Source organism: Lissotriton vulgaris, unplaced genomic scaffold, assembly GCF_964263255.1.
Source record: "Lissotriton vulgaris unplaced genomic scaffold, aLisVul1.2 SCAFFOLD_410, whole genome shotgun sequence".
In the NCBI taxonomy this organism is placed as follows: Eukaryota; Metazoa; Chordata; class Amphibia; order Caudata; family Salamandridae; genus Lissotriton; species Lissotriton vulgaris.
The window spans coordinates 1,007,501-1,035,280 of record NW_028244089.1 but is presented as its reverse complement, the minus strand read 5'-3'; the positions used below and the strand labels follow the sequence as shown (position 1 = coordinate 1,035,280).

General features: G+C 51.6%; 1 protein-coding gene across 2 annotated transcripts in view; it reads left to right on the top strand.

Moving 5' to 3' along the window:
- NCKIPSD (NCK interacting protein with SH3 domain) overlaps positions 1 to 27,780 on the top strand; it is a 312,878-nt gene that overhangs the window by 265,272 nt on the left and 19,826 nt on the right. For both annotated transcript variants that reach the window (XM_086948742.1, XM_086948741.1), the window contains exons 9-10: positions 11,128 to 11,208; positions 12,139 to 12,267. In XM_086948742.1, the coding sequence (XP_086804868.1) occupies positions 11,128 to 11,208; positions 12,139 to 12,267 (210 nt within the window). The remainder of the gene's footprint in view (positions 1 to 11,127; positions 11,209 to 12,138; positions 12,268 to 27,780) is intronic.

Below are 27,780 nucleotides of genomic sequence, written 5' to 3'. Positions count from 1 at the left end.
GACAGCCTGGCTACCTGCTCTCATATGTGGTAGAAATCACCCCTAAGTACCCATATCTGGATGTATGTATCTAGAATTTGTAAAGCGCAAACTAATCACCCCTAATGGTCTCAAGGCGCCGGGGGCCGTCAGAGAGATTGTGAGCTGATGCCCAAAGTCACATGATGCTGAGCTACTACCGGTGCCTGAGACAAACTGTGAGTCCCGCGCTCCGTAGTTTGTCGCTCTGACCGCTGCACCACACCTCTCCTACCTGCGACACCTGTTTTTTTTTTTTTTGCCGTGACCTGTTACAGTGATCGGGGCAACCCCAGTTTTGGGGACATATTTCCCTAGGCCTTTGGAGTGGGTGATTTTCATTCCACTGTTACCTTTGTTTTGCTGTAGTCCATTGGTCTGTGGATAATAAGGGTGTGAAGAATTGTGTTCAGGCACGGCTGCTCCTGCGAATCAGTAGTGGGACGGGGAAGGATGGAGGAAAAAAAAAATCACTTACCTACCGGTCGGCCCCCACCTCTCTTCCGCCCTCTTCCTGGCTTCTGTTGGAACAGAAAGCAGGATAGGCTCCCCTAAGCCAATCACTGGGAAGCACCAAGGCACCCCATAGCCAATCCCAAAGCTGCAATGCAGCGTTGTGATTGGTCTGAGTGCCGTGGTTCGTCGCTCAGAGGGTAAATGGAAGCCTGGGCATCTTCTCCACCCAGGCTGTAATACAGCCTGGGTGAAGAACATGCAAAGTGCGCATGAATGTTAGGGCCAGCCAAACATTCACGCACACTTAGAAGGGTGCCACCACTCCTCCCCCCTGCACAGCCTAGCCCCTCTCCACAAAACTGCCCCAGCACAGAAAAATACAATGGGAATAAAATCTCGTTATTTTCATTTTTTTTTCATTTTTTGTCGCGCTGAAAGACATCCAGAGCCGCATTGGATCCCAAGACCCTCCCTCGCCTCCATCAATGTTGTTAGTTCTCAACCAAAGTCAACTTCAGCATGCCGATGTTCAAAAATTCCCGACACCAATTCCAAGGATCTGATGTTCCACTAGATAACCAGAACTGTGCCACCACCAACCTGGCAAGAGAAATTGCAAAAAAGTACAGACTGGAAAGTTGAGAAGGGATATCCAGCGAGGGCTGGAGAATAATCCATTTCGGCTTGGCCGCTACACAGAGGTTTAAAATACTATTCATTTTGCCCCCAAAAAATCCCAGTACAAGCCCAAAATTGGGCAAGAAGCACAAATCTGGATGGAGTCACCACCCTCCCGTCCATAGTAGAATCAACAGTCGTCCGCCTTATGCTTCATAGCATAAAGATGACGTGGGGTATAGTAAAATCTTTAACAGGTCTAAAATGGTGCACCTTAACCTGAGGAACATTAATAACCATTTGGGTTATTAATGTATAACTTTGTTATCGGAGGAACACAGGAAGATCACAGTGCAGGCGATAATTGGTTCGAGAATTGAGTATTCTAACATTCTCTATCTCGGACTGCCAGAATATCTGCTTCAACGGTTACAGGTGGTCCAGAATTCGGCAGCACGGGCCATCTTTGGACTATCCCGTCGTGCTAGAGCCTCGGGCCTCCTGGAGGCACTGCACTGGCTTCCTGTCCGGAAGCGGATAATTTTTAAGACCTTGACTCTGGCACATAAAGCTCTGCACGCATCCGGAGCGAAATACCTCCAAAAAAGGCTGACCTTCTACCATTCAGCTAGGCCGCTGAGGTCAGAATCCCTGTTTCTTGCTGCAGTGCCTCGTGTTAGGAGGGCACGCATTGGAGGCCGCTCCTTTAGACTGTTGGCGCCCCAGTTGTGGAATAAGCTGCCCGTGGCCCTGCGCAGCACCTCAAACTTGTTGGCTTTTAGGAAGGGGCTCAAAACCTGGCTTTTTACTTCTTAGTTTTTTCCTGGGCTCTTTTGGTTTTTCTCTGTCTTTTATTTGTTTTTTTCTTGTTATGTTATGAGATTGGTGTGCAAATCAAAGCCCCGGGACACTCTTCGAGTAGCCGTGCGCTATATAAAACCCTGTATAACATAACATAACATTTGTGCCAGCACATTGCTACATCTGATTTCCGCCGCAGTAACATTAGTGTTGACTGGCTCCGCTCCATCTAATGGCCCTGATCTGGAATGGATCCTCTGTCTGATCCCGGGCATACAGATAAATTAGTTTATAAACTAAACCAATATGTCTTTTTACTGGCGCCTTCACTATCATGTCCAACAGAAGATAATGTGAAGACCGGAACTCATTGTCATCGAGTCTAGATATAAAATGGCGACCCAGAAGATACTTTTACAAGCTGGTATGTGGAAGAGAGTACTGTTGCTGCAGATTTTCAAAAGAAAGGACCCCGTCCTCAAAAAGTTGACCCAAGGTGCAGAGTCTTGCCTTCTCCCAGATCTCATGATCACAATCATGTACAAGTTAGGGTTCTAACTCAGATAGGTTAGCTGGTTAAAGGGCACAAGTTCACCACATATTCGCTTCAAAGAGCACCAAATAGAGTGAAAAACCTTCAAGGTCTTAAATCGGGTCTTTTTGAAATACATAGTGTCGATAATCCCAACACACAGAGCTCCTGAGTCCCACAAAGACATAAAGTCAGCGAACATGCCCCCTTGTCGCCACGCCCCCCATTCCATAGCCAGGTGAAGTTGTGCAAAGAAAGAAGAAAAACCTAAAAACACATCACTGGAAGAGAGACCCTGCCATCCTCATTATGCAATTCAAGAAACGGACTCTTGCAACGCGGTGGCAATGATAGTCACCCGGATTAGACTTTTGCCCACCAGGAGTCTGACGCGCCACGACTTCTACTGCAATAGCAGCCATTCGATGACCATTTCAGTCTTGACGAAGTTTTCCCATCCCATTCACTGTGGTCACTAAGAATGCTTAACTCATTCTGAGGAACTGTGGCCTCCAAACTCCTCCTCACAAACTAGTCCACCCGCAAACAAAGCTCTGTACCGATGAGAGCACACTGAATTCCTTCCAACCTGCAAGATTCGGCAAATACATCCGTCTTGGCTACTTCTACCTCTGTTTTTCTTCAGTTCGGTCTGGTTTCTTACTGTCTTCCACTCGCCCTCTGGTTGCTGCTGCACACACTGAATTCAACAGAGTAGTTGAAGACAAGCATTGGCAATGCAAATAGGTCTAGCCTTCAAGGAATGTTGTATGTAATGTGAAGTAAATGGCAAGGAAATGGATGAATGGAGATGTACTTGTGTGGAATCAAAGAACTGTAGAATCGGGGGGCGTGGCTAGCAGCCGATGATGGCGGCAGCAACCTAGAGAGGCTCCCGTAGCAAGGCGGCTTCCCGCAACAATCCGCATGCCAATCCGCGCACTACTCAGTCCGAAGAGGGTGTACTGGGTGCGGTGACCGAGCGGCACCGGCGCAGAAAATTTGGGAGTGCCTGGACCCCGAATTCGGGGCGAAACCTCATCTCCGTCCCTTGGGCGAGACGGGCCTGGTGACACGAGGCGAGCATCGGTGTCAAATGAATCCTGAGGCCGGGCGGAAGTTCATCCTCCCCGGCGCAACCATCCGGAAGTAGCCGACGACGCCATCGCCCGACACCTTTGGCTGGCGATCCTTCCCCGCCGGCTGCTCTACCCCTCCCGTGGAATACACGGTGACGCTGGGCATCTGTGCCCTTGGCTGCGCTCGACGCGGACCGGAGGTCCTGCACGGCACCAGACGCCATTTTGCTGAACTGGCCGAGGCCGCCAAAGCTCCGCGGCGGCCGGCGACACTTGCATAGTACCAGCGGACGTTGGCATCCCACCAGTACTGAACCCACCCCTGCATTCCCTTCTTCCCCCCCGTGGACAGCGACGGACCTCCGGCCCGTTCCAGCTTGGACTTTGTCTCACTGGACAGCAATGGCGGGGAAGGGACAGCGGCAGAACGCTGCTCAAGCGAAGCTCGGGAAATATGCCTATGAGGGCCAGTCGGCCACACAATCTGAGCAGCGCAAATCTTTGGGGAAGGGTTCTGACAATGACGGCGCAAAAAAGGCCACGCTGGACGACGTGCTACGGACACTGGAGCAGGTGCAGGCCACGGTGGGTTCGACCGCGGCGGAGGTTACCCTGATCAGAGCCGACCTCCAGAAAATGAGCGAAAGGGTGAAGCAGGTGGAGGTAGTGACCAAATCTTTGATAGAAGACGTTTCGGACCTGCAGGTGGCAATGGAGAGGCTGCAGGCGGACAATAAACTTTTGAAAAGTAAGCTGGACGACCAGGAGGGGCGTTCCAGACGCAACAACGTCCGTATTTTGGGGGTCCCGGAGTCTGAAACAAAGGGGGCCATGGACCTATATGTTGAAGACCTTATAAAGACCAAACTGGCCCCGAAGGGTCTATCAAACTTCTTCACAGTAGAACGGGCCCATCGGGTCCCGGGCGGGACGCCCACCCCGGGTGCAGCTCCGCGCCCCATCCTGGCGAGACTCTTCAACTTTCGAGACCGCGATGCAGTCCTCCAGGCCGCTAGGGTGGCACCGCCCATCCAAATCCAGAATTCAAGGATTTCATTTTTCCCCGACTACACGGCGGAGGTCACCCGCAAGAGGAGGACTTTCCTCGAAGTTAAAAAGTCGCTTCGCGACCAAGAACTACCGTACTCCATGCTGTTTCCGGCCCGGCTACGAGTGGTAGCGGATAAGAAGGTCTGGTTTTTCGATTCAGCAGAGAATGCCAGGGAATGGCTGGATGGCTGGCGCACAGTGGACCGCACCTCTAACCGTCGACGCAACAGATCGGGGGGGACGAGCCGGCGGGGCTCCCGCTCCCCATCCAGGACCAGCGAGAATGGATCACCACCACAGGACCAATTGGGAGCGGCTGGCGGCAAATGAAGATACCACAAGGGTCTATCGAGTTACTCCTGAACTCTACTCCCACTGATTCGCTACTGAGCCGTTAATGGACACTGGCCCGGACGCCCGAGGGCTGCAAAGGGACCGCCTGCTTTGGGGGACACTCTCCCCCGACGTGCAAGTACTCTGTTTCAGCTATGGGTTAAGCGCTCTGCTAAGTTGGGGTGGCGGGCAGTTTTGAGTCCGTTTGGCAGGGAGGCAGGGTGGGGGGTGTTGGGGGGGGGACTTGTTTGGTTTTACGGGAAATTCATGCTATCGTCGGAACAATGTAGAATGTACTGTGCTGTTTACTGGAACGATGTTGGGAGGGTGGGCCATGTGCTGCGGGTTCGGGCCCCTGAGTTTCGATGGTGGTGGGTGAGCAGCATAACGTGATGCAGGCGGGTGAGACGCGATTGGGCGGCTCTTCCCTCAAGCTTCTGGCATGGAACGTGCGTGGATTGGGTGATAAAGTGAAGCGAGGCCTTGTTCTGTCCGAGGTCAAGCGACATAAACCTGACCTCATACTCCTTCAAGAGACCCATCTAATGGGTACTGCCACCAAGGCCCTGGACAGGCGGGGGTACTCAATGTTGGCCCACTCCGAATTCTCCACTGGGTCCCGGGGCACGGGTATCCTGCTTAGAAAATCCTCAACTTTTATCACCAATTGCATAAAAACCGACTCACAGGGTTGTTTTGCGGCAGTGAGTGGTCAATGGGAGGGGCGCCCCCTGACAATAGTATCAGTGTACATCCCGCCGTCCTTACACTCTGTGATGCTGCCTGCCCTGGGCGATTTCCTACTGTCCCTCCCCGAGGGTGACACCTTGTTGGGCGGGGACTTTAATTCCCCTGCCGACCCACTACTCGACAGGTTCCCCGCACCCGCTCTCCCCGGGGGTCCCTCCAGATTCCAAAGGTTCCTTGAAGCGTTGGGGCTGGTAGACATATGGCGGCACGTCCACCCTACATTACGACAGTACACCTTCCATTCCACCGTCCACAATAGCCTGTCCCGCATTGACCACTTTCTGGCGCTTGGGGATGGTTTGCAGCGCGTGGAAGAGGTGCTCATTCACCCAAGGGGCATTTCGGATCACTCCCCACTGACTCTCACCATTACTTCACAAACACGCTCACGCCACCGCATCTTCCCGATGCATGCCTCATATCTTAAGGTGCCGAAGGTCCGGAAAGCACTGCAGACCGCCACAACGCATTACTTTATGGAGAACGAGCCTACCGCAGCCTCGGCTGAGGTGCTATGGGAGGCCTATAAGACTGTCCTGAGGGAGCAAGCCATTAGCTCCATAACCTCGTATAGGCGAGAACAGGCGGCGGACCACTCGGCGCTCGAGATACGACTGCGTGACGCAACCACGGCCCATGAAACGGACCCCACTGACGACACACTGCATGCGCTCACGCTGGCCCAGCGTCTCTATACAGACCATGCTCGACACATTGTCCAAGGTCACATCACTGACACACAGAACCGAGTGTATGATTTGGGGGACAAAGCAGGGAAAATGCTGGCCTGGCTAGACAAAAGAGGCGGGAGTGCCAAGGGGATCCAACAGGTCAGGGATGTCCTGGGGAACATTCACACGGACCCAGCTCGGATAGTAGAGGAGCTGGCTGCCCACTTCGAGAAAGTCTACACCCCGGAGCGGGACGTCACGGCCATTGCGGCCCAAGGCGCACTGTATGATCTGCCCATCCCGGCGCTGTTGCCCGAGGCGGCGGATGAGCTTGAGACGCCTTTCACTGCTGACGAACTGCGGATCGCCATTGGGGCCCTGCGTACGGGCAAGGCGCTCGGACCAAACGGCATTCCAATTGAATGGTTCCAGGACCGCACTGCTGTTATTAGCCCATACCTGCTTCGAATGTATGAGGAGTGCCGTACTGCGGGGGTACTCCCGTTAGACCAACGGACGGCCACGATAGTGGCTATCCCTAAGCCTGGCAAACCTCCGGAGGACTGCTCCTCATACCGCCCTATATCCTTACTCAACGCAGAAAGTAAAATCCTGGCGAAACTGCTGGCAAATCGTCTCCTGCCCCACCTCTCTGATCTAATTCACCCAGACCAGTCCGGGTTTATGCCCCACAGGAACACCTCACTCAATCTACGGCGGGTGCATGGGGTGTTGGCCAAAACGGATGAACTCGACGAACCAGCGGCCATCTTGGCCCTAGATGCCAAGATGGCCTTTGACATGGTTGAATGGGCGTATCTCTTCGAGGTTCTCCAGTACATGGGTTTCGGCCCTGTTTTCATATCCTGGATTAAACTGCTGTACACTATGCCGGTAGCGCATGTGGTGGCGAATGGCCACATTTCGCGCTCCTTTCCGCTCAAACGCGGCACTCGGCAGGGCTGCCCTCTTTCCCCCCTACTATTTGCACTGTCGCTAGAGCCCTTGGCAATCCGCATTAGGACCACCCCCTTGCTCAAGGGGATACAATGGAGGGGGGGCTGGGAGGACCGCATTTCGCTCTACGCGGATGATATGCTTGTATACCTGACGGACCCTGACCATGGCATCCCGGCTCTTTTAAGTATCTGCAATGCCCACGGGGAGGTGTCGGGCTACACAATTAATTGGACTAAATCTGAACTATACACCCTGGCGGGCGGCCCACCCGCGGTTGGCTCTGACTGCCCCCTGCGGTTGGCCGGCACGTCCTTTAGATATCTTGGTGTTCATGTTACGAGTGACCCGGCGGAATTTGAAAAGTTGAACTTGGAGCCGCCGCTGGACCGCCTCAGGCGAGATGCGAGCTTCTGGGCAGGATTACCGCTAACGATGCTGGGAAAAGCAGCCCTCTTTAAGATGAAATCCCTGCCCCGCTTTCTGTATATTCTGGACAACACCCCCTTTGCGGTGCCCCCCAGGTACTTCAAAAGGGTGGCGGCAGTGGTCACTAGTCTACTATGGCACAATCGCCCGGCACGGATAGCTCACGCCAAGCTCTGTAAAGGTTGGTACGAGGGTGGCATCGCACTCCCTAACCTTCAACTTTATTATTGGGCGGCTCAGCTTAGACCGATTAATCAATGGCTGCATGCATCACAGTCGGACCCTGCATTCCAGGCGGATCGGGCCCAGCTAGGGGCGGGTACCCTGCTGGCCCCGCTCTACGACAAGCGTAAACTCAGGTTGTTGAGGGGGCCCACTAAGATCACAGTTTCCGTCTGGCACGCAGCCACCGCTGCGCTAGGCTGGAAAGATACTATCACTAAGCTCACCCCGCTTTGGGATTCACGTGCTCTGGGCAACCTTCGGACCAGCAAGGGGTTCTCCCGCTGGGATGACATAGGCATCTCAACAGTGGGAGACATGTGGGACCATGGGGCTGTCATCACGTTCGACCGCCTGAAGGAACTCTACGAAATGGGACCACATGAAACCTATCGGTATGTTCAAGTGCGTCATGCTCTGCTGGCGGTTATTCCGGTGGGGTCAACTCTCCCAGAGTCGTCCCCGCTAGAGGATCGCCTCCTAACTGACTATATGGTGGAGAAGGCCACCTCCCTTACCTACCGGAAACTCCTGAATAATTCCCCAGACCCGCTAGTGCCTCTTAAGGGAAAATGGGAGCAGGACGTGGGGGAGATGGATGAACACGAATGGAACGAGGCACTGGCATCCCCTAAAGAGGCGGGCATATCCTCTAGAATGAGACTCATCCAACTCAAGGTTCTGCACAGGACATACTACACCAGGACATTGCTTCACCACATACAGCGAGCCCCTGACCCCTTCTGCTTGCGCGGCTGCGGGGAGGAGGGCACACTACTCCATACATTATGGGACTGCTCCCTTATACAAACATATTGGTGTCAGGTCATGCGCACCGTCTCACAAGTCCTAGAGGTCTCCGTGCTTCCAGAACCACGTCGCTGTCTTCTTAATGTGTGGGAACCAACTGACCTGTCCCGACATGGTCGCCTCTGGGTAACGATTGGTATGATGATGGCGAAGAGGGACATCGCACAGCGTTGGGGGGTGGCAGATCTGCCGAAGGCCTCCCAATGGTGTGTGAATATGGATAGGACCATGGTCACGGAGCGGGCGGTGTATTTATCCAGGGGGTGCCCGGCCAAGTGGAACAAAGTTTGGTCCCCATGGAATGTTTACCGGGGTGAGATTTGTGAGCCACTCCCTGAAGGGGACACACTGGAGTCGGATGAGGACGAGTGAATGAGAAGGGAGGGCATGATGGTGGGAGGAGGGGCTGCACTGGATGGGGGCGATATAACGGAATGGGGCAATTGCTACGGTATTTGCCAAAATGTGAAAAGCGCAATTTGAATGGACTCAGAGGCACATTTCCACCTGAATGGCATTCAGTTTCCTGTGTCGATGGCAACGTGATTTCCCGAAGTTTTAATGTTTTCCTTTTTTAGGTATTAAACAAAAAACGAAAACCTCATAATTTGGCAAGGACCATTCGCAACTCCTTCTTCACAATTTCCTTTTGGTGCTTTATCCTCAAGTCCTCACGACAGCATGTACTGTGTTACTGCATATTTGTTGCTTATACGCTATGTTAGCGGCCGGCCCGGTTGGGTTGTAGGCGACGTGCTGTGTACTAATCTGTGAAGACTCAATAAAGGTTTTCCAAAAAAAAAAAAAAAAAAAAAAAAAAAAAAAAGAACTGTAGAATCATATTGGTGTAGGTTAAAATACCAGGTGGCAGTCGCACTGTCAAGCCAGACATAAAAATCCATGTAGGTTAATGATTGCCGCCTCCTGCCTGTTCTGCTGCCAGAGAAAAACATACTGAATTAGCTAGTTATCTAAGACACTTAAATAGCATTGCAATGTCATGTGTGCCCCTGAAAGTTCAAGCTAAGGTAGCCGGATGAATAAACATAATGATCACAGCCGCATGGAGGACAAGCCCTTCTTTGTGGTAGCACACAACTTCTGCTAAAAAAAATGTACTCCTGGCTCCAAATATGTCAGCAGAGTCAAAGCCCCTTTCCTGGGGATTCTCGCCTAATTGTCTGGCGTTGTGCCACCAAGCTAGACCTTAAAAAGGCATTCGGTTTTACATGCATTTCTGTAGGGATATATCACAAGTTACCCTGCCCCTCCTTGGAGGACCATTAAGGCATTGTCACCAATACAATAAAAATAGGACTCACAAGCTGCGTTTGCCAAAGTAGGAATCATGCATGTGACGTTTCCCATCAGAAAATTGTATGCACCATAGAACATCTGGATACTTCACCCTGAGGGTGCCAGCTGGTGCCAGGGTAGAGGAGCTGGTCTCACCTCATCCTTTGAAACCAACTTGGGCATGTTTTACCCATTTAGATAGCGAAAAGGAAGTGGATTGGTTCAGGGTTCAGCCAGATGCTGACATCTGCGGGGGAGGCGGGGGCAGAGGTTGATGTAAGCGTGTTAAGGCCCTCCTGGAGGCGAGTGATGAGGAAGTGTTTGAGGGAGTGGAATCATTTGTCTAGCTTTGGTACTCGCCGATGGAACTTGAGAAGGTTATTGAGCCTGGCCTTGTGTTGGGGTGGGTGGCAGGAAGGGATGGGACAGCAGAGCAGATGAGGTAGTGGGTGAGGAAAGTAGGATACACATGTTACTGTGTGCTCTCTGTCCATTCTCTCACCCTACTTCTCTGCCACGCCACCCCTCCACTCCTGTCCGGGGTTGAGAGTCCCTTGGGTGAGGGCGGCATTGATGACGTTCCGTGGATTGATGTCTTAACAGAACATAGCCTTAAGGGGTTGACTAGGTTTGAGAGTTTAGCGATGGTGAGGGTAACACTTTGGAGCTTTACGAAGTGGTATTGTCGTGGTTACCTGCACTTTGGTGGTTTTTGTGTGTGTTGATCGTGTCTTCTCTTTGTGATTTACTGTTGATCATGGTACATTCTATGTAGGATTGTGGTGTGGGCGAGAAGCAATGCTTAGTTGTCTTGAATGAGCTGTCTTCCAATCAGAAGCTTGCTTTGTTGATTTTATGATAGAGTCCTGTTAAATATCGAGTACAGCGTTCAGAGCCTTTTCCGTACCCTAATAATGTTGAAAGCAAATATTGTGTCTACAAAGTCTTTTAATCTAGGCTCTGATGAAGTCCACAGGGGACTCCCTCGTGTTTTTGTTTTTTACATCTTGACAGAAGTACCCTTCCTGCCCCATCCCCAGCAGGGATACTCGCTTCTCTAGGGCACTTCCTCATGTCTTGGTTTTGTTTTGTCTTCCTCTTACAGAACATCAGAAGATGTGCTACTCGGCCTTGGTGCTCGCGATGACCTTCTCGATGGGCGAGCCGCTGCCCTACCACCACTACGGTAAGCACCTGGAAACTCCTATTTTCTGTTTGCCCTGTACACTTGGACTTCTTTCGTCAGAAGGTTGAGCTTTCATGATTTAATTTAGCAGGGATATCTGTGAAGCAAGGGTGTCTAATGCACTGTGTCAGCAGTGATTACGAATCACTCCTATATATTTTGTTTCGATGAAACTTGTGTACCCCTGAACATTGCCCCCTCTCTGCCTGCTCTTGTCAGAGCCTCTCCTCCAGGCCTCCTGGTACCCCTGAACATTGCCCCCTCTCTGCCTGCTCTTGTCAGAGCCTCTCCTCCAGGCCTCCTGGTACCCCTGAACATTGCCCCCTCTCTGCCTGCTCTTGTCAGAGCCTCTCCTCCAGGCCTCCTGGTACCCCTGAACATTGCCCCTTCTCTGCCTGCTCTGGTCAGAGCCTCTCCTCCAGGCCTCCTGGTACCCCTGAACATTGCCCCCTCTCTGCCTGCTCTTGTCAGAGCCTCTCCTCCAGGCCTCCTGGTACCCCTGAACATTGCCCCCTCTCTGCCTGCTCTTGTCAGAGCCTCTCCTCCAGGCCTCCTGGTACCCCTGAACATTGCCCCTTCTCTGCCTGCTCTGCTCAGAGCCTCCTCCATCCCTCTTGGTATCTGGCTCATTGCCCCTTCTCTGCCTGCTCTTGTCAAAGGCTCTCCTCCATGGCCTCCTGGCCCCAGGCACATTGCCCCTTCATCATTTTGTTTACGTGCTCGACATTGTTGATAACCGTATAAATAACTCCATATTTTTGTTACCCCTTATTTGTAACTACAGTGCACCCAGAGGTGAATGCCTGTCATTGGTGATAACCGCTAGTAATGATTGTAGACCAGAGGTGGTATGTTGAGAGTGCTACGTGTGACCTTGGGCACTTGTTGATGGATCAGAGTAACCTTTGCTTTCTTCCTCTGCGGGGACAGAGCACCTGAACTCACACTTCATCCAGTTCCTGCTGGATGTGGTGGAGGACGGCTTACCCTCGGACACCACAGACCAGCTCCCCGACCTCTTCGTCAACGTGCTGCTGGCCTTCAATCTGCACATGCCAGGTAGGCCTCGCCGCCTGTGTCCTCATGTACCCCCTTACCCTCCCCATCCTTTTGTTCCCCCTTACTTTCCTCGTCCTCACATACCGCCCTACTCTCCCCGTCCTCACATACCCACTTACTTCCCCGTCCTTGCATACCTCATTACCTTCCTCGTCCTCACGTACCACCTTACCCTCCCTGTCCTCGCATACTCCCTTAACCCCGTCCTCGGGTACTTTACCTTCCTCATCATCACATACCCCCTTACCCTCTCTGTCCTTGCGTACCCCTTACCCTCCCTATCCTCCCATACTCCCTTACTCTCCTCATCCTTTCATACCTCTTCCTCCATTGTTCTTGCATTCCCCCTTACCCTCTCCGTCCTTGCGTACCCCTTACCCTCTCCATCCTCGCATACTGTACCCCCTTACACTCTCTGTACCCCCTTACCCTCCTTGTCCTCACATACCCCCTTACCCTCCCCATCCTCTCGTACCCCCTTACCCTACCTGTCCTTTTGTACCCACTTACCTTCCTCTTCCTCACGTACCACCTTACGCTTCCTGTCCTCACATAAACCCTTACTCTCCCCGTCCTCGCGTACCTCCTTACCTGCCTCGTCCTCATGTACCACCTTACCCTCCCTGTCCTCACATACCCCCTTGCCAACCCTGTCCTCGAGTACCTCCTTACCAGCCTCGTCCTCATGTACCACCTCCATGTCCTCACATACCCCCTTTCCCTCTTCATCTTCACGGGCCCTATTACTCTCTCTATCCTCACTTACCCCTTACCCTGCTAATTTTCACATACCCCTTACCCTCTCCGTCCACACGTACCCCCTTACCCTCCCTGTCCTCACAAACCCCCTTACCCTCTCTGTCCTCGCATACCCCCTTACCCTCTCCATCCTTGCATATCCCCTTACCCTCTCTGTCCTCACATACCCCTTACTCTTCCCGTCCTTTCGTACCCCCTTACCTTCCTCGTCCTCACGTACCACTTTACCTTCCCTGTCCTCGCATATCCCCTTACCTTCCCTCGTGTACCTACCTACCTGCATTGTCCTAACCAACCACATTACCCTTCGCATTCTCACAAACCCCCTTTCCCTCCCAGTCCTCACATATCCACTTACCGTCCCTTTCCTTGCATACCCCCATACCCTCCCCATCCATGCGTACCCCATACCCTCCCTGTCCTCAACTACCCCATTACCCTCCTCTCCCTTCCATTCCCCCTGTCCCCACCTACCCCCTTACTCTCTCCTTCCTTACTTACTCTCTCCTTCCTCACTTACTCTTTACCCTCCCCGTCTACGTGTACCCCCTTTCCCTCTGTGCCCACTTACCCCCTTACCCTCTCTGTCCCCACCCACCCCCTTACCCTCGGTCCCCATCTACCCCCTTACCCTCTCTGTCCCCATCTACCCCTTACCCTCTCAGTTCTCATGTACACCCTTTCCCTGCTTGTCCTCATGTACCCCCTTACCCTCTCCATTCTTACCACCTGTCCTCACGTACCCCTGTGTCCTTTTCGTCCCCACCTACCACTTACCCTCTCCGTCTTCACGCACCCCCTTGCCCTCTCCATCCTCACATACATCCTTACTGTCTCCGTACTTATGTACCCTCTTACCCTGCCTGTCCTCGTGTACCCCCTTACCCTCGTGTACCCCCTTACCCTGCCTTTCCTCGCGTACCCCCTTACCCTGCCTGTCCTTGCGTACCCCCTTACCCTGCCTGTCATGTACCCCCTTACCCTTCCTGTTACGTACCCCCTTACCCTTCCTGTTACGTACCCCCTTACCCTTCCTGTACTCATGTACCTGTTACCCTGCCTGTCACGTACCCCCTTACCCTGCCTGTATTCACCCGTTACCCTGCCTGTCACGTACCCCCTTACCCTCCCTGTCCTCTCGTATTCCCTTACCCTGCCTGTCACGTACCCCCTTACCCTCCCTCTCCTCTCGTATTCCCTTACCCTGCCTGTCACGTACCCCCTTACCCTCCCTGTCCTCTCGTATTCCCTTACCCTGCCGGTCACGTACCCCCTTACCCTCCCTGTCCTCTCGTATTCCCTTACCCTGCCTGTCACGTACCCCCTTACCCTCCCTGTCCTCTCGTATTCCCTTACCCTGCCTGTCACGTACCCCCTTACCCTCCCTGTCCTCTCGTATTCCCTTACCCTGCCTGTCACGTACCCCCTTACCCTCTCCGTCCTCACCCTCTTACCCCTCCCCCTGCTCACGTACCCCCCTATCCTCCATCATACAGGCTGCCCCACGGGGGCGGGGCTTTAACTTTCAAAAGGCACGGACTGTGGGGATGGGCCGCCACTGGAGGGGGCGGCGTGGGCAGACTGCGGGAGGTAGAGGGGGGCTCTGGGAGCCCTGTTAGAACGAGAGCCTCAAATAAGTAAATACTGCATCCTTTGGGGAGCCAGCCGGGGTTTATCTAAGCACACAGCGCGAGCGGGAATCAAGGCCCCGAGCCTGGTGTGTGCCACCGTCTTATTTTACACAAAAACAAGGGTTCGTGAACTGCAGCTCATCAAAGAGGCGCCTCGAGGCCCGAAGCACCGCCGTTTTAAGTGCAGAATTTACCTGCTCCCGCCAGCGCCCAATTAATTCAGTAGCCTAGCGTAGGGTCTGTGCTGTGCCAGTGCGTGTGGATGTTCTTTTCAACTGTTTCTGTTATTTGTTGTCACTTTATATGCAGCATTTTGAACAGTAGGGCGCACATATCGCGGCGTGGAAAATTGTGTACGTTGTTTTTGAGAAATGTAATGGAATCTTAGGAAAATCGCACCAATTGTGCGAAATATGGCTTGACAATATCTTATTTAAAAAAAAAAACTGCGACTGAGTTAGAAATAAGAGGCTAGTTCGAGCATAAAATGTGTTGCCAAGATATTCCCTGCATAACACCTGTCCCCAGCGGGGTAAAGATTACACGTGGTACAATGTCATGTAATGCAAGATTTGCGAATTTCGTCAGCATAATTAAAATGTTGCCCAGGCGTGCACCAGATCCGGTTTTCCAATTTCCAGCCAAAGGAGGGGGCCCATTCCCACTCCTGTCCAGGGGCGGGGGAGTAAATTGAAACAGCCCGATTGAAACAAGTCGCCCACTTGAACGACCCCCCCCCCCCAAAAAAAAAGAAGGCATAGGGAAGACCCCTAATCCCACAGAAACAAATTAAAAGTTGCAGTTTACAGCACAGAAATTAGTAAATCGCTAATTTAGGAATTTTGTGTATAACATTCAAGGTTCTGCCTTGTTAATGTGTTTTTTTTTTTTACTGAGAAGCAACCCCAATTTTAAAAGGTTGATTGGCTGCCCGTTCATTCTGGGGGACCCTTTAAAGCCCTCTCAAGTCCTTGTACCCCCATACAGCCCCACCTTTCTAACCTCGGAGTCTTGGTTCCTGAAACCAGTTCCTACTGATAGCGCCTCGCAGCAGGACAGACAGCGCTTCCTCGGCTGCATCACACCAACAGTCAAACTCACTCACTGCCATCCAACACCAGAATCCGTGCTGGTCCAGTTCAGGAGAACCATCACAACGTGGCTTTCCAATCTGTAAATTAAAAAAAAAATTATAAACCTTTTGTTAGTTCTTCAGTTCCAAGAAGCCGAGCGTCCGTGTGCTCTACAAATACATTTAACATAACGTGGTCCAGAAATTGCCACCGCAGTGAATGCCAGCCCCGTGGCATCGTGTTAATTTCAAGAGTAGTATTTCTTGTTTATCTAGTAATGTAAGCCTGCCGCCTGACTACCCCTATGTGTGTGTGTATATATTGTAATTGCATTTACATAGCACTTACTACCCCTGACGAGGCGTCAAAGCGCTTTTTCGGCGAGTAGCACGTTACTCCGGGACCCATAGAGGATTAGTGTTAAATTAGTATAGTGAAACATGTAAGTACATTTTAAGTGGTGATAGGTTAGTCAGTTATTTGGATTTGGAATGATAACAGAAGGATAGAGGAGGACAAAGGTTTGTATTTATATAGCACTTGTTACCCCTGATGGGGTGTTAAAGCACGCTACTCCAGAAGCCCTTAAAGGATTAGTGGTGAATTAATATGGTTAAATATGAAATTAATTTAATTGGTGGCTATTAGTCAGTTATTTGGAGTGAGTAGGATATCGGAGGGATAAAAGGGCAAGAAAGGTTTGCATTCATATAGCACTTGTTACCCCTGATGGGTGTTGAAGTGCTTTTCTGGCGAGTAGCACGCCACTCCGGAACCCATACAGGATTAGTGTTGAAAATTAGTATAGTATAATATGAAGTAATTTGAGTAGTGGATATGTTGTTCAGTTTTTTCGGTAGAGAAGGGTAGGGGGCGGGCTAGAAGAGGGAAAGAGGTTTGTATTTATATAGCGCTTGCTACCCCTGATGGGATTTTGAAAGAGCGAGTAGCACCCTACTCTGGAACCCATAAGTATTAGTGTTGAATTAGTACGGTGAAACATGAAAGTAATTTTAGTGGTGGATGTGTTAGTTATTTGGATTGAGAAGGGTTGGGTAGGGGTAGAAAAGGGAAAAGGTTTGCTTTTATATAGCGCTTGTAACTCTGATGGGGTGTTAAGACGCTTTATTGGCGAGTAGCACTCTACTCTGGAACCCATAAAGGATTAGTGGTGAATTAGTATAATTTAATATGGAATTTGAGAAGTGAACATGTTAGTCTGTTAATTTTGATTGAAAAGGATAGTGGAGGGATAGAAGAGTCAAGGATTTAAAAAACATTTTTTTCGGTCTTAGCAGTAGGAGGAGGCTTTTAGATGAGTAAAAAGTAGTTTTGGAGGGGAGGAGTCAGAGGGGAGAGTTTAGAAAGGTTTGTTTTAGGGGATCGGTATAGTAAAAGCGGTGTCAGATGATGCAAGGAGGGGTAGAGTAGGAGAGAGTCTAACAAGCATTGGAAATGCAATAGGTCTCGCATTAGAAAAGTTGGAGTTATTGGTATTGTAAATGACATATGTTATTTATTTGTTGGTTTTTAAAATTGCTAAATTGATGGCTTTGTCATTTACAATGCCAATAGTTATAACTTTTGCGAATGTGACACCTATAGCATTTGGAATGCAACATATTTTGTATTTACGTGACTTAGATGGCAGCTCTTGTCGTTAGGCCACATCTCTAGAGAGCAGGAGAGTGCAGCAGGGGAGAGAAGCACAGCAATGCAATAGGTCTTGCATTAGGAAAGTTTGAGCTATTGATATTGTAAAGGACATTTTTTATTTATGTGCTTGTTTTGAAAATAGCGAATTAATAGCTTTGTTATTTACAATGCCAATAGTTTTATCTTTTGCAAATGTGACACCTATTGTAACACAATATGTGTTGTGAGGGTGAGTGAGGGTGAGGGTGAGGGGTTGAGGGTGAGGTGTTGAGGGTGAGTGAGGGTGAGGTGTTGAGGGTGAGTGAGGGTGAGGTGTTGAGGGTGAGTGAGGCTGAGTGAGGGTGAGGGGTTGAGGGGGAGGGGTCGAGGGGGAGGGGTTGAGGGTGAGGGGTTGAGGGTGAGGGAGGGTGAGGGGTTGAGGGTGAGGGAGGGTGAGGGGTTGAGGGTGAGTGAGGGTGAGGTGTTGAGGGTGAGTGAGGGTGAGGGTGGGTGAGGGGTTGAGAGTGAGTGAGGGTGAGTGAGGGTGAGGTGTTGAGGGTGAGTGAGGGTGAGGGTGAGGGTAAGGTTGAGGGTGAGTGAGGGTGAGTGAGAGTGAGGGTGAGTGAGGGGTTGAGGGTGAGGGGTTGAGGGTGAGGGAGGGTGAGGGGTTGAGGGTGAGTGAGGGTGAGGTGTTGAGGGTGAGTGAGGGTGGGTGAGGGGTTGAGAGTGAGTGAGGGTGAGTGAGGGTGAGGTGTTGAGGGTGAGAGAGGGTGAGGGTGAGTGAGGGGTTGAGGGTGAGTGAGGGTGAGGTGTTGAGGGTGAGAGAAGGTGAGTGAGGGTGAGTGAGGGTGAGTGAGGGTGAGGGTGAGGGGTTGAGGGTGAGTGAGGGTGAGGGGTTGTGAGTGAGGATGAGTGAGGGTGAGGGATTGAGGGTGAGGGGTTGAGGGTGAGTGAGGGTGAGGTGTTGAGGGTGAGTGAGGGTGAGGGGTTGAGGGTGAGGGTGAGTGAGGATGAGGGTGAGTGAGGATGAGGGGTTGAGGGTGGGTGAGGGTGAGTGAGGGTGGGTGAGGGAGGGTGAGGGTGAGTGAGGGTGAGTGAGGGTGAGGGTGAGTGAGGGTGAGTGAGGGTGAGGGTGAATGTGAGTGAGGGTGAGTGAGGGTGAGGATGAGTGAGGGTGAGGGGTTGAGGGTGAGTGAGGGTGAGGGGTTGAGGGTGAGTGAGGGTGAGTGAGAGTGAGTGAGGATGAGGGGTTGAGGGTGGGTGAGGGTGAGTGAGGTTGAGGGTGAGTGAGGGTGAGGGTGAGTGAGGGTGAGTGAGAGTGAGTGAGGATGAGGGGTTGAGGGTGGGTGAGGGTGAGTGAGGTTGAGGGTGAGTGAGGGTGAGGGTGAGTGAGGGTGAGGGTGAGTGAGGGTGAGTGAGGGTGAGTGAGGGTGAGTGAGAGTGAGGGTGAGGATGAGGGGTTGAGGGTGAGTGAGGGTGAGGATGAGGGGTTGAGGGTGAGTGAGGGTGAGGGGTTGAGGGTGAGTGAGGGTGAGGGGTTGAGGGTGAGTGAGGGTGAGGGTGAGTTAGGGTGAGGGGTTGAGGGTGGGTGAGGGTGAGTGAGGGTGAGGGAGGTGTTGAGGGTGAGTGAGGGTGAGTTAGAGTGAGGGTGAGTTAGGGGTTGAGGGTGAGGTGTTGAGGGTGAGTGAGGGTGAGGCATTGAGGGTGAGTGAGGGTGAGGTGTTGCGGGTGAGTGAGGGTGAGGGTGAGTGAGGGTGAGAGGGTGAGTGAGGGTGAGTGAGGGTGAGTGAGGGTGAGTGAGGGCGAGTGAGGGCGAGTGAGGGCGAGTGAGGGCGAGTGAGGGCGAGTGAGGGCGAGTGATGGTGTGGGTGAGGGGTTGAGGGTGAGGGGGTGAGGGTGAGGGTGACTGAGGGTGAGGGATTGAGGGTGAGGGATTGAGGGTGAGGGGTTGAGGGTGAGTGAGGGTGAGGGTGAGTGAGGGTGAGGGTGAGGGGTTGAGGGTGAGTGAGGGTGAGGGGTTGAGGGTGAGTGAGGGTGAGGGTGAGTGAGGATGAGGGGTTGAGGCTGGGTGAGGGTGAGTGAGGTTGAGGGTGAGTGAGGGTGAGTGAGGGTGAGTGAGGGCGTGTGAGGGCGAGTGAGGGTGAGTGATGGTGTGGGTGAGGGGTTGAGGGTGAGTGAGGGGTTGAGGGTGAGTGAGGGTGAGTGAGGGTGAGGTATTGAGGGTGAGGGGTTGGGTGAGGGTGAGGGTGAGTGAGGGTGAGGTATTGAGGGTGAGGGGTTGAGGTTGAGTGAGGGTGAGGGTGAGTGAGGGTGAGGGGTTGAGGGTGAGTGAGGGTGAGGGTGAGTGAGGATGAGGGGTTGAGGGTGGGTGAGGGTGAGTGAGGTTGAGGGTGAGTGAGGGTGAGTGAGGGTGAGGGTGAGTGTGGGTGAGGGTGAGTGAGGGTGGGTGAGGGTGAGTGAGGGTGAGTGAGGGTGAGTGAGGGTGAGTGAGGGTGAGGGGTTGAGGGTGAGTGAGGGTGAGGGTGAGTTAGGGTGAGGGGTTGAGGGTGGGTGAGGGTGAGTGAGGGTGAGGGGTTGAGGGTGAGTGAGGATGAGTGAGAGTGAGGGTGAGTGAGGGGTTGAGGGTGAGTGAGGGTGAGGGTGAGGGGTTGAGGGTGAGTGAGGGTGAGGGGTTGAGGGTGAGTGAGGGTGAGGGTGAGTGAGGGTGAGGGTGAGTGAGGGTGAGTGGTTGAGGGTGAGTGAGGGTGAGTGAGGGTGAGTGAGGGTGAGGGTGAGTGAGGGTGAGGGTGCGTGCGGGTGAGTGAGGGTGAGGGTGAGTGAGGGTGAGGTGTTGAGGGTGAGGGTGAGTGAGGGTGAGGGGTTGAGGGTGAGTGAGGGTGAGTGGTTGAGGGTGAGTGAGGGTGAGTGAGGGTATGTATGTATGTATGTTGAGTTTGAGGGTGAGTGAGGGTGAGGTGTTGAGGGTGAGGGGTTGAGGGTGAGTGAGGGTGAGGGGTTGAGGGTGAGTGAGGGTGAGGTGTTGAGGGTGAGTGAGGGTGAGGTGTTGAGGGTGAGTGAGGCTGAGTGAGGGTGAGGGGTTGAGGGGGAGGGGTCGAGGGGGAGGGGTTGAGGGTGAGGGGTTGAGGGTGAGGGAGGGTGAGGGGTTGAGGGTGAGGGAGGGTGAGGGGTTGAGGGTGAGTGAGGGTGAGGTGTTGAGGGTGAGTGAGGGTGAGGGTGGGTGAGGGGTTGAGAGTGAGTGAGGGTGAGTGAGGGTGAGGTGTTGAGGGTGAGTGAGGGTGAGGGTGAGGCTGAGGGGTTGAGGGTGAGTGAGGGTGAGTGAGAGTGAGGGTGAGTGAGGGGTTGAGGGTGAGGGAGGGTGAGGGGTTGAGGGTGAGGGAGGGTGAGAGGTTGAGGGTGAGTGTGGGTGAGGTGTTGAGGGTGGGTGAGGGGTTGAGAGTGAGTGAGGGTGAGTGAGGGTGAGGTGTTGAGGGTGAGAGAGGGTGAGGGTGAGTGAGGGTGAGGGGTTGAGGGTGAGTGAGGGTGAGGTGTTGAGGGTGAGTGAGGGTGAGTGAGGGTGAGGGTGAGGGGTTGAGGGTGAGTGAGGGTGAGGGGTTGTGAGTGAGGATGAGTGAGGGATTGAGGGTGAGGGGTTGAGGGTGAGTGAGGGTGAGGGTGAGTGAGGGTGAGGTGTTGAGGGTGAGTGAGGGTGAGGGGTTGAGGGTGAGGGTGAGTGAGGATGAGGGTGAGTGAGGATGAGGGGTTGTGGGTGGGTGAGGGTGAGTGAGGGTGGGTGAGGGTGAGGGAGGGTGAGGGTGAGGGTGAGTGAGGGTGAGGGTGAGTGAGGGTGAGTGAGGGTGAGGGTGAATGTGAGTGAGGGTGAGTGAGGGTGAGTGAGGGTGAGGATGAGTGAGGGTGAGGGGTTGAGGGTGAGTGAGGGTGAGGGGTTGAGGGTGAGTGAGGGTGAGTGAGAGTGAGTGAGGATGAGGGGTTGAGGGTGGGTGAGGGTGAGTGAGGTTGAGGGTGAGTGAGGGTGAGGGTGAGTGAGGGTGAGGGTGAGTGAGAGTGAGTGAGGATGAGGGGTTGAGGGTGGGTGAGGGTGAGTGAGGTTGAGGGTGAGTGAGGGTGAGGGTGGGTGAGGGTGAGGGTGAGTGAGGGTGAGTGAGAGTGAGGGTGAGGATGAGGGGTTGAGGGTGAGTGAGGGTGAGGATGAGGGGTTGAGGGTGAGTGAGGGTGAGGGGTTGAGGGTGAGTGAGGGTGAGTTAGGGTGAGGGGTTGAGGGTGGGTGAGGGTGAGTGAGGGTGAGGGAGGTGTTGAGGGTGAGTGAGGGTGAGTTAGAGTGAGGGTGAGTTAGGGGTTGAGGGTGAGGTGTTGAGGGTGAGTGAGGGTGAGGCATTGAGGGTGAGTGAGGGTGAGGTGTTGAGGGTGAGTGAGGGTGAGGGTGAGTGAGGGTGAGGGGTTGAGGGTGAGTGAGGGTGAGGGGTTGAGGGTGAGGGGTTGAGGGTGAGTGAGGGTGAGTGAGGGTGAGTGAATGTGAGGGTGAGGGGTTGAGGGTGACTGAGGGTGACTGAGGGTGAGTGAGGGTGAGTGAGGGTGAGGGTGAGGTGTTGAGGGTGAGTGAGGGTGAGGGTGAGTGAGGGTGAGGGGTTGAGGGTGAGTGAGGGTGAGGGGTTGAGGGTGAGGGGCTGAGGGTGAGTGAGGGTGAGGGGTTGAGGGTGAGTGAGGGTGAGGTGTTGAGGGTGAGTGAGGGTGAGAGGTTGAGGGTGAGTGAGGGGTTGAGGGTGAGTGAGGGGTTGAGGGTGAGGGGTTGAGGGTGAGTGAGGGTGAGGGGTTGAGGGTGAGTGAGGGTGAGGGGTTGAGGGTGAGTGAGGGTGAGAGGTTGAGGGTGAGTGAGGGGTTGAGGGTGATAGAGGATGAGTGAGAGTGAGGGTGAGTGTGGGGTTGAGGGTGAGGGGTTGAGGGTGAGTGAGGGTGAGGGGTTGAGGGTGATTGAGGGTGAGGTGTTGAGGGTGAGGGTGGGTGAGCGTGAGGGTGAGCGTGAGGGTGAGTGAGGTGTTGAGGGTGAGGGGTTGAGGGTGAGTGAGGGTGAGGGGTTGAGGGTGAGTGAGGGTGAGGGGTTGAGGGTGAGGGGTTGAGGGTGAGTGAGGGTGAGGGGTTGAGGGTGAGTGAGGGTGAGGGTGGGTGAGCGTGAGGGAGGGGTTGAGGGTGAGGTGTTGAGGGTGAGTGAGGGTGTGGGTGAGGGGTTGAGGGTGAGTGAGGGTGAGGGGTTGAGGGTGAGTGAGGGTGTGACCATATCCATTCCAGACACTGATAATTAATTGGCGACAAAAGTTATTATTTGACGTGGCATATCTTAATTGCTAGGTTTTTTAATTACTAGTTGATGTTTAATTTTTGTAATCATGTTTTTTAAGTATGCACCTCTTAAAAAATAAATAAAAATATTGCTAGTTATGTATTTCCATTTGTAGACCTAGAATAGTTATGGTGCATTGTATGTAGCTTTAAAAAATAAAAATGTTGACTGCTCAATGTATTTCCGTGAATAGATGCAGGTTGCCTCTTTCTGTCAAATAATATCCCTTGTTCAACTTACTATAGTGGCGCGGCATACTATGAAGCAGAGGAGGACTGACTGTCAGAGCCTTGCTCTTTCCTCTCTTGCCAACAGGGCTACTCCAGAATAAGACCACGAAAACCATAATTTGTGAAACATGGCAATTTGACTCGCAGCCCGGTCAGTGGGGGGGCTCCGCTTTCTGATCCGTAGAGGCTGATGCGCAGTCACTTTCTTGAAGAGGAAATGGGGAATAAAAACTTTACTTTTGCAGTGATGTCGATGAACCTGGCTTGATGTCACACTGCTGCATTGTGCTGATTTTTTAAGTAAAAACATGCATAGTGAGGAGCACTAATACGGGTTTGAGATGGTGGAAGAGCTGCTTATCTCTTATGGAGATAGCTTATCTGGGGGGAGGAAGGGCTCCTAATGGGAAGTGTAGACTGGGAGAAATTGAGAAAAAAAGCGGAGCAGGGAGGGTGTTATTGTGGCTATCTGTTTGCCCGAGGGGAGGAGAAATGCCGGCCTGAGGCAGAGCACACGCTGAGAAGCTTGTGGGAGGGGGGCTGGGCTGCCTTTGATCTGGTAATGCGAGGCAGGCAGGCAGGCGGCTGGTGGCATTGTGCACGCGCTTTTTAGGGCTTGCGCTTGCGCAATGACCTAAAAAGCACATGCACTTGAAGAAATCGCCACTGGAATCGCCAGTGGTGGATCAACACTGGATAAGCCGTAATAGAGCTTCGCCAGCGATGCGCTGAAGCGCATCAGCAGGCGAGCCCTATAAAGGGTTATTTTGGGGATCATAGTAGTGATATGGGGTTTGGGATAAATGAGAGAGAGTGGATGTAGAGGATATATTGATATAGGTATAGGATGAGAGATAGGGTAGTGCATTGGAAAGAGTAGTAGAAAGAAGTTTGAGATGAGTCAGAAAGTTGGGCTACAAGATATATTGAGCGAAGTATAGTCTGAGAAATAGGGTAGTGCTTTGGAAATGCTAAGTTAGAAGAAAGTGATAAATATATAGATCCATAAATACATTGAAAGTATATAGATACATAAAGGAGGTAAGTATGTGTAGATTAAATATATTGATAGAGGCACAGGATGAGAAATTGGGTAGTGCATTGGATATGCTTTTTCAGGAGAAAAGTAACAGACACACAGATCCAAGTACATGGAAGGTACATAGATGCACGAGGGAAGTAAGTACATGTAGACCAAAGATGTTTTTTATTTATTTATTATTATTATTTTTTCTCAACAACATAATTATTCTACATGTTTATACAAAGTAATACACAAAGATAGGTACATATCTATAGTGAAAACAAATGCTTATATACAGAGGGATATGCTGTACATTTCTGTTTGCGTATGGTGCTTATGTGGGGAAGAGCCAGATCTTGATTAGTTTTCTGAAGATAAGGTGGTTGTCAGTGGATCTTATGTTGGGGGGTAAAGAGTTCCATAGTTTGGCTGCTTGAACAGAGAAGGATGTGCCACTCAGGGATTTTTTTCTTGTATGTTGGGATTTTGAGGCGAGATGCTCCTTTAGAGCGGAGGCTCCTCTGTTGAATGTGTTTGGTGATTTTATTCCTGATGAAAAGTGGTCCCATTCCATGTATCGCTTTGTGGGTGATACAAAGCAGCTTGAACGTGGATCTTCTGGCAACCAGTATCCAATGCAGGGCTTTCAAGGCAGGGGAGATGTGGTCTTGCAGTTTGATATGCAAGAGTAGTCTGGCAGCCGAGTGCTGAATCCGTTGTAGTCTTTTCATGGTCGTGAAAGGTGATCCGTGGTAGAGGCTATTGGCGTAATCGAGTTTGGACAGAACAAGGGAGATGGGCGCTTGGACCTTGTGTGGAAATCCCAAATGAGGGAATATTTGTTGCATCGTTTTTATAGTGACAAAGCTTGATCTTGCTAGTTTGTCCATTTGGGCATTCATCGACAACTTGGGGTCCATCATCACTCTGAGGTTTCTTACTTCCTTTGATACTTTAGGCGGTGATCCCAGTTCATCAGGCCATGCGGCAAGGGTGTTGTAATGTTTCCAATCGCCACACGCGAGTATTTCCGTTTTTGAAGCATTCAATTTGAGATGGCTCCAAGTCATCCACTGATCCGTGGCTCTGAGACAGCTGAAAATTGGTGATTTTCCTATGTCTTTGGTACATTCCAGTTGAAGGAGTATTGCGCGTCAATTGCATAGTTATAGCACGTGAGGGGAAATTTATTGATCAGTACTGGTAATGACTTCATGTAGATGTTGAAAAGCATGGGTGAAATGATAGAACCTTGAGGGACCCCTGCTTTTGTGGAGTACGGTTTGGACGAGAATGGTGGGGTATTGATGACATTAGTTATGTTTCAAAGGTAGGACGCTATCCAGTCTAAAGCAGTTCCCTCTATGCCGGCTTCATAGAGTCTTTGTTTCAGAGTGTCATGGTCAACCGTGTCAACAGCAGCTGAGAGGTCCAAGAGGAGTAGCGCAGGAACCCCGTTGCAGTCAACTGTATTCTTCAGGTCATCCCAGATGGCAAGGAGGGCAGATTCAATGTCTCTTCCCGGACGGAATCCTGTTTAAAAGTCTGAAAGTATGTCATTCTCTTCAATGATTTGTGACATCCGGGCGAATGCTGCTCTTTCTATCAGTTTGCCCAGGAAAGGTCCATTTGTAATGGGTCTGTAGTTGTCAGGGTTCAGCGGATCCAAGTTTGTTTTCTTCAGTAAAGGGTGTATGTATGACTTTTTGAGTTCTTCTGGAAATATTCTGGTAGTGAAGGAATCGTTGATGATTCCTCTTACTGGAGTGGCAGCAGAGGTTGTTAAAAGAATTGTCTTGAAAGTTTGTGGCGGACAGGGGTCAGAATGGCTGCCAGCAGGCCTGCATCCTTTGACCAGGTCCATAAATTCATCATGTGAGATGTGTTGGAAGGAACGGAGACCAGAGTATTCTTGGATTGTTGTTTTGTACAAGGGTTAGTGCTGGTGCTTTGTTTCTGTTTTAAGTACGAGTCCAACGTGTCTGCTTTGTCCGTGTAATGATTTTCCAGTTTGTCTGTGAAATCTTGAGTAACTGGATGAGTTCCTTCTAGGCAATTTGGTTTGCAAAATTCATTGAGTATTTTATAGAATTCTTTATTTGCATATGTAGCGTTTTGAATTCTGTCTGAATAGTACCTTTTCTTAGCTTTTTTGATAGCCGACTTGTATAATCTGTTAATTTTTTGTAGGTGAAGTTTGTTTTGTTTGGCGTTTGTTTTGAGCCAGGTACGTTGCAGCTTTCTAATTTGTTGTTTTATGTCTTTTATTTCTATGTTTCTCCAAGGCACTTTTTTCTTTTGTTCTGTTGTGTGGTTTTGAGTGGTATCAGGATGTCAAAAGCTTCCTGTAGCCACTCATTTACATTTTGAACAGAATTTATTGTTTCCAGATTTGTACTTGATGTTTGTTGTGTTTCGAAGGGTTCCAAATTAAGTTTGTTCCACGGCCGATAGGTGGATGGATGTAAGGTAGTTTTAGGTGAGTCGCTTAGTGTTGTTTTAGGTTGGAAAGCAAGCAAGTGGGGGTCTGACCATATGACTGGAGTTATAGTTTGAAAGGTAACTAGTTCAGTATTAGCAAAAATGACATCTATGACATGTCCAGCGGTGTGTGTTGGTTTGTGGACAATCTGATGCAGGTTCAGTGCATCTAGGCCAGTGATTATTGTTTTTGGATGGGTCATATTGGGTTTGTCAAACCAAATGTTAAGGTCACCCAGAACGCATAGGTTGAAGTGTATTGTTATCAGGTTTGAAACTGTGTCTAGAAGCGCGTTTGGAAATGTCGCCTTGCTAGGTGGATGTCTGTAAAGGAGCAGGAAGTTACAGGAGGTAGACGGTGTAGGATTGCATCTTGTTAGAAGCAGTGGCGGTGCGTCCATTGGGGGCGTTGGGGCGTTGCCCCACTAGCCATGGACGCACCTGCCAACAAGAACATGGCATGCATAATTTATTTTAAAAAACGTCCGAACGGTACGGCCGGGATTATAATTGCAGCGCGCTATCGTCCCCGGCCGGGAGAAGCCCGACAGAATCTGGCAGCGCAGAAGGCAGTGGGCCGTGCGGGGGCGGTGCAAGCCGAATAGCGTTGGCCAGTAACTGCGCGCGGCGCGGGCCTGTCAAAATATTGAGCACTCGTGGGTTTCACATGCGCAGTGTGTACTACAGTAACTGTACACCTGCGCATGTGAAATCCAGGAGGCCTCGATATTTTGACTGGCCTGCGCACGCGTACTGTGGTCCGTCCACCCCCCCCCACCCTTAGCACTAAGAAACTAGACAGGCATGCAGTCTCGGCCCCGGTCTCATTAGGGGCAAATAGCAGTCTGCTCGTAAGCCAATCCTGGCGCAGTGGCGCTGTTAACGCTGCGCCAGGATTGGCTGCTGCAGCAGCAGGATGGTGCCACGCGTGGGTGTTGGCTGCTCTGCTGTGGCCCGCACTGCTTGGCCAATCACCGTGCAGCTGGATTCAGTCTTATTCCTGCTTTCCACGCTGCAGTTATGCAGGACGCCATTTCTGCACCAGTCAGACTCGTGGTTTTATGAGAAGCTGCGTGTGAAGATTGAAGGAGTCACCAACTTGAAGGCTTGAAGCTTTTCCCCATTTCCGACGATGCCCCGCAATCTCACAACGAGCAGAAATGTAAAAGAAAAACCACATAGCAGCCCGCCTCCGTGGGGAAACAAGTAAGCAACTCGCTCAGGCCTGGTCTGTTAGAATTTTTTGCATAAGTTCTGTTTACTGTTGCTTCAACTCTACAGAGGCACTTTAAATTTAATGACACCTGTTCTGTTTTCCATGGCGTAGCAGAGCAATTAATATATTTAT